Here is a 6,117-nt window from a genome sequence, read left to right on the forward strand (position 1 = left end):
ATATATATATATATATATATATATATATATATATATATCTCAGACAATATAAAAGATGCTGCCAGCAAATTATGCAAGTACTTATTAAGATTTCACGTTTTCGGCTCACGCTCGGAAAGAGCCGACGTACGAGTGTGTATGTGTGTGTTTTGTTCTATTGCGCATACTCGCATGTCTCCTGTTCACGTGGCAAGTCTTTTCGAGATACCGAACGTCTGTCAAATATTTCTGCGCCTATGAAGAACCTTCAGTGTACGTAGTATCAGGGTCGCCCCCTTCCCCCCGCGCGAAATGTCTTGTTCTTTCTCTCTCTTGTGGCTATCGGTGGATTCTCAATTCTCCACGGATCTTCGTGTCACTCCGATTCACATTTTGCAATGAGTGAAGTGTTTTTTCAACTTTTCTACGTGACGTCTGAAACTGTCGAATTTATCGATAACGTTCTCCCAAGTTGGAAGAAAAGGACGGATAACTCGGCGGAAACTGTTGATCGTCGCGGCAACGTATCCTTATCATAATCTGAGTGTCAGCCTGGATTATACGTAATCTCGAAATAATCTTGAACGGTTTTTATACCCGTGTGATACAGCGATATAAAAGAGGGAGAGAGGGGGAAACAAGAGCGGTTCATAATTCTAAAAGACGCGGGACACTAATATCGGTGTGTGTATGTGTGTGTTGTGTGTGTGGGTGAGAGAGATGCTGTTGTCAAATGTTCTTGCGATTTTGTAAATAATCGATCGTGTAATCGATATGTTGTAGTTACCGGATATCAAATAAATTATGATACACGTGAGGAACTGTTGTTAACCGAATTTAAAAAACTTTATTTCTCTGGGAAAAACCGGGTTATATCCAGTGAGAGAAAGGAAAATTCTTACACTACGGTAAGAAAAAGTGCGTCACATTATTATTAAATAAATAACATCGCTTCTCCACCGTCTTACGTCTCGCCACTGACATTCGGCGCATTGTCATCCTCGATGACATCTTTGATTCTATTTGGGTTCTCATCGGGCTTCATGTGGGGAAAGAGCAGCACCTCCTACAAAGATATCGATAAGATATCGTTCTCCTGTCGTTCTTCCTCGATCAACTTTTGATATTCTCTCACAGATCATTTCGGTTATGCAAAGAGACGGGCGATTTAAAATTGTTGATTTTCTTTCACGGCCATTTTTTTAGAGTGATAGAGAGCGTGCATCTACATTGTAAATACTTACCTTAATATTGTTCGAGTCGGTGAGGAACATTGTTAGGCGATCAATACCCATGCCCCAGCCAGCCGTCGGCGGCAGGCCGTACTCCAGAGCAGTGCAGAAAGTCTCGTCGACCATCTGTGCCTCCTCATCGCCGGCTGCTTTATCTTTCGCCTGTTGCTCGAACCTGTGCACGTATTTTCGAGTGTTTATAATTCATCAGACAATTGTCAAACGAAACGGTTCGCTTGGAATTACATTGTCGTGACGCTTTTCGGGGTGTCTATTCAAGAAGCCCGTAAAGAAAAATCCCCGAGAATCCCCTGACTTTCCAGGAGTTTGTTGAAATTTTCAGATTAAATGAAGGCATTTAAAAATGTATCTTGCAAATGAACATATATTTATTCTGCAAAGTCTCCAATACTTGACGTTTTAATATTTTCCATAAAATACTTGGATATTAGGCGAGTTTATAAATATTACCTAAATTCGATTGATACTCTTCGTGTTGAATTAACTTTCTAGTAGTATTATCAGGGACCAATTTCACCTTAAAACGCTGCGAACGCGTTGTTGGGTCAGCATGATTGCAAACTTTGCACTACCTTTCTCTTTGAACGAACGGATCGTTCAATTCGGTGTACGCATTGCAAATCTCCTTCTTCATGACGAACAGTTCGAACCGTTCCGTGAGGCCTTCCTCGGAACGATGCCACTTGGCTAACGGAGACATCGCTTGTGGATGATCTATGATATACGTGGGATTGACACACTTCTCCTCGATAAATTCTCCAACGAGCTGCAACCAAGATCAGGATGTAGCACACGCCAGATGCAATGCATTTGCAAAGAGAAATATTGGAAATAATGTTCCACTTACAATCCTTTGCAAATCACAGACATTTCTTCTTTTTTTTTACTATATAGCTTCAATATATAATATATTGGCCTTGATTGCCAAATGAAGACTCGGAATCATCGTCTACCGTCAGAATTGCCGAACAAAGGTTGACCCCGAAAGCAAGTTCTCTCGAACCTAAGTCTTACCTTGTCTAACAATCTTGCAGACGTCCTGGGAAGAGGGCATTCGATGTCGTGCTTCATGCAAAGATCATTCAGGAACTTGGTCGCTTCCGGTGTGTTGAGCTGGTCGGCTTTCGGCAGTTTAACTTGGAGGGCCTCCTCCAACGTCTTCATCATCGAAATGCGCTTGAAAGGTGGCGTGAAGTCGATCTCTACCTCCTCACCCTCCGGCCCATCGGGATGGTAGACTATCTTGTAAGTGCCGTGGATCGTCTTCACCATGCCGGACACTAAGTCCTCCGTGATGACCATCAGGTCGTTGTAATCCGCGTACGCCATGTAGAACTCGCAGGTGGTGAACTCGGGATTGTGGGTCATGTCGATGCCCTCGTTCCTGAACTGCCTGCCGATCTCGTACACTCTGTCGATCCCACCGACGACTAACATCTATCAAACGTTTATGCGTAACTATGTTTCACAGATTTTCTATGCTTTCTATACTCAAGTCTTATGAATGACTACAAGTTTTATGAAGAAATGTTAAAAACTTATTACCTTGTGATACAACTCCGGAGCGATCCTCATGTAGAGATCCATACTGAGCTCGTTGTGGTGGGTGATGAAGGGTTTAGCGGTGGCACCTCCGGCGATCATATTCATCATAGGCGTCTCGACCTCCAGGAAGCCTAGTTTATCCAGAAAACTGCGTACGTAGGCGATTATCTTGGCGCGTGTGTAGAAAATCTGCCGGACTCGGTTGTTTAAAATGAGGTCCAGGTATCGTTGCCGATATCTTGTCTCCTGATTGCGTACAGAAATACTTTTCAATCTTGTACACGTAATTGTATCCGCATATATCACGCACACTGTGTATCGTACCTAAGAGTCGTATATCGTGTAATATTTTTCTGCGAAATTAGATCTTACTTTGTCCTTCAGACCGAAATGGAGATGCGGCAGCATGTGCAGGCACGGACTTAGGAGAGTAATAGAGTGCGGCATGATGGAGAATTCGCCCTTCTTGCTCTTCCCCGGATTGCCGACGACGCCTATGATGTCGCCTCTCCTGATCTTGGTGATATCCGTCGCGAACTTCTCCCCGTCTTTGTAATTCCTCGCATTGGCCATCACTTGCACCTTGACGCCTTCTCCTCGGAGATCGAAGAAGATCAACTTGGCACCGGCCCCGCGAATGGAGTGGACGCGCCCGGCGATACTGTGCACCTCATTCACGATCGTTTCTCCGTCCTTCACGACATTGCTGAATTTCTCGATGAATGTTTCTAGGGAGGTCGACACATGGAACTTATGCGGATAAGGTTGTTCGTTGTTAGCTTTGAGCTGACTGACCGTCGATGTCCGGAGCTTGAAGTATTCCTAAGAAATGGAAAATTTATTCTTATTTTCCAAATGAAAGGATCTCGGTTCTTTGCACGATATTCTCACAAAATTCGTGTTCACGAAGAATGCGAATAAACGCAGAAGAATCGAAGTTCTCTATATAAAAATTGTCAATACAATCCTACACTTATATCCTAAACGACTCATGACGAAGTTATTTACATTTGGGCCGATCTCTTCCTCGACATCGTTCTTCTTCTCGGCGTCCTTCGCTTGTTCCTTAACCACCGTTGCCTTAGCCTCCTTCTCGGCCTTCTCCTTGGCCTTCTGCTCCGCCTTCAGACGTCTCTTCAGCTCACTGTAATCGGAAGGTCCCTTCAATCATTCTCCCAGCTGTGCAACTCGCGCACCGAAGAATATCGAGTGAGTCGAGTTACGCACGTCGACGTGGAGCGGCGACGTAGGGGCGTCTGACGCAATCTTGCCTCGTGACCTAACAGCCACGTTCGTGCGAACGGCTGCGCGAAAATAGCGCGAGCTTTGATCAAATTACCGAGCATGACCGCGGCGCGTTCGTTCGAGTTTCAATCACTTCGCGAGATACCGGTTACCTGGGAAGAAAAAAAGTGCGTGTCCGGGGAGCAACGTGGGAGCAGCACGTGGTGCGCGGCGAGCCGATGTTACATGTCCTCGCGGACTACGTCGGAAGTGGTGGTGAAGCCACGCGTTAAAAGTCTCCGGAGCGTCGTGGACTTGGATAACCTCTTATTGCCAGCGCGACCGTGCGGTAATCACGGCGTCGAACGTTCTACTCACTTTTTCGACAGCTTCTCGTCCGTGGTGTCTGCCATGTTGGTAAAACGGCGTTGGAAGGAGCCGGCAGTGCCAGCGAGCACTAAACTATAGCGACACTTGGTCTGTTCTTTTTTCCAGACGCACTTGGTTGAATTCGTACGATAAGTTAGTACGAGACAAATATATTTTGTCTCGCTCGAACTTATTGCACCGATTGCCGCTAAAAGGAACGACTGGAACGTAAGCGCAAGTGAGACGAGAGAGATAGTCTTGCGTAATTGTTAAGGAAGGAATTTCGTGCTCGCGAGATTCGTGTGATACATTGCATAACTTCGAATTATTATTAAAATGTAGTAAGCTTTAAGCTTTAAGAAATCGACCAATCATAACCGAATATGAGAAGAATAGTCATTGGGGATGCGTCGTACGATGAGTTCGGAGAATACGCCGATTGGCTGCCGGATAGAGAATTCCTAGAGTCCCTAACATTTCCTCTAGATGTAATACCATCTTCAATGAGCGAACATCGATGTTTTTTCATACATCAATGATTTCGCCCATCTCTACGTTCGAGCGATACCAAAGTTGCGTTCGGGAACACACGCGCAATGTGAGGAGGACCTTTCGGGTTCCGTCGTTTTTCGTATACCAACCTGAAAGCAACGTATTTGCCGCATACACTTCCGAATCTCACGTCGATCAAGCTGCGGCTGCGAGGCCGCAGATGTTCGCACGAATTTACAGTCGTTGCTACTCGCCAAAGCGTGAATATAATAAACTCGATGAACACAGGTGAGTAATTCGCAAGCGAGCGCGATTTACTTCGAAATCGCCCGTTGTTTTTCGCAAGGAAAATCAATGAAGTGAATCTCTTCATTCTCCGAGATTCGAATTTCAACGTATATGAAGAAAGAATTTTGGCTCAATCTATCTGAACGAACCAAACGTGTTTTCTCTTTGAAGGAGACGGAATTTCTGGTTATAACAACTGAATTTGGGGTTCGTGAGAATTAAGAATTCCGCTTCCTTCAGCCGAGACGTGTTTGGGTTTGTTCGTTGCCACTCCGGGTGGGACAGAAAATCACGATAACCTCGAAATGATGAGAAAATATTTATAATAATAACTCATTTTTCTATCATGATTCGATTGCTTTCTCGTCATTTTGACGCCATTTTGACTACTACTTTCTCTCCTTTAAATCGTATTCGATCGAACGTCCCCCTGTAAACCTCTCCGATGTTCAATCGTCGGAAAACTATCGACAGGCTCGGAGGCAATCGGCGATCTCGGCCGCCGAATTATGTGATCCGAGCGATAGCAATTGCGGGGACATGTTGATGCGCGTTCGGATTTAATAATAAATAGTTCAGCCGCGCACGACATTTTTCAGGCCGGGTTCGAATCGGCCGCCTTTATCGGCGAGCACGTCGTCATAGCGACGTCGATTTGTTGGCGAGGATTCCGAACAGAGTTGTGGCGAGACAGAGAGAAAGAGAGAGAAAGAGTGAGAGATAAGAGAGAATCGTGTCTCTCTCGAGAATCGCGATGGACGGTTGTTTCGGTCCGCAGAATTTAGAGGCGCTTCGAAATTTGATCTGCCCGCCGGAGGATGATTCCGACGCCGAGGACGATCTACCACAGGCGGGCGCGAAAAAGTTGGGTGAGTTTGGCGCTCGCAACTGATCCGTTATGGAAATGTGAATACCGAATTTTGTTGAAAGCCGCTCGTTTCTGCGCTCGCGGCAACCAATTCCCCCC

General features: G+C 45.4%; 2 protein-coding genes across 7 annotated transcripts in view; one reads left to right on the forward strand and one right to left on the reverse strand.

Annotated features, from left to right (window-relative positions):
• Positions 1-801: 801 nt before the first annotated feature.
• On the reverse strand, positions 802-4,485 carry LOC106749886 (lysine--tRNA ligase). 2 transcript variants are annotated; one of them, XM_014629798.1, is made up of 8 exons: positions 4,380-4,485; positions 3,786-3,921; positions 3,150-3,599; positions 2,778-3,023; positions 2,247-2,669; positions 1,805-1,998; positions 1,224-1,386; positions 802-1,045 (listed from the first exon to the last, which is right to left on the reverse strand). In XM_014629798.1, the coding sequence occupies exons 1-8, from the start codon at positions 4,412-4,414 to the stop codon at positions 944-946; spliced, it is 1,749 nt and encodes a 582-aa protein (XP_014485284.1). In that variant the 5' UTR covers positions 4,415-4,485; the 3' UTR covers positions 802-943. The 2 variants fall into 2 exon arrangements, with proteins under 2 accessions (XP_014485284.1, XP_014485283.1); XM_014629797.1 differs by lacking the exon at positions 4,380-4,485 and adding an exon at positions 4,005-4,369.
• A 37-nt stretch (positions 4,486-4,522) lies between these two features.
• LOC106749888 (protein PIH1D3) overlaps positions 4,523-6,117 on the forward strand; it is a 28,771-nt gene continuing 27,176 nt past the window's right edge. For 3 of the 5 annotated variants that reach the window (XR_001374893.1, XR_001374892.1, XM_014629799.1), the window contains exon 1: positions 4,572-6,019. Coding sequence is in view for 3 of the 5 variants with exons in the window: in XM_014629799.1 (XP_014485285.1) it covers positions 5,905-6,019 (115 nt within the window). In the remaining 2 variants the exon portion in view is untranslated. Of the gene's footprint in view, positions 6,020-6,117 lie in introns of all 5 variants that reach the window. The other 2 variants (XM_014629801.1, XM_014629800.1) reach the window with 2 other exon arrangements.

This window comes from Dinoponera quadriceps, unplaced genomic scaffold, assembly GCF_001313825.1.
Source record: "Dinoponera quadriceps isolate SergipeBrazil2010 unplaced genomic scaffold, ASM131382v1 scaffold3290, whole genome shotgun sequence".
Taxonomy (NCBI): Eukaryota; Metazoa; Arthropoda; class Insecta; order Hymenoptera; family Formicidae; genus Dinoponera; species Dinoponera quadriceps.

Bases quoted from the DNA above. Each gene is read 5' to 3' on its own strand.
- LOC106749886 (XM_014629797.1), bottom strand. From the start codon at position 4,123: ATGCTCGGTAATTTGATCAAAGCTCGCGCTATTTTCGCGCAGCCGTTC. The intron at 1,387-1,804 runs GTAGTGCAAAGT...ATACGTGCACAG, and splicing joins CCGTTCGTTCAAAGAGAAAG to GTTCGAGCAACAGGCGAAAG. The intron at 1,046-1,223 runs GTAAGTATTTAC...ATATCTTTGTAG, and splicing joins CCGACTCGAACAATATTAAG to GAGGTGCTGCTCTTTCCCCA.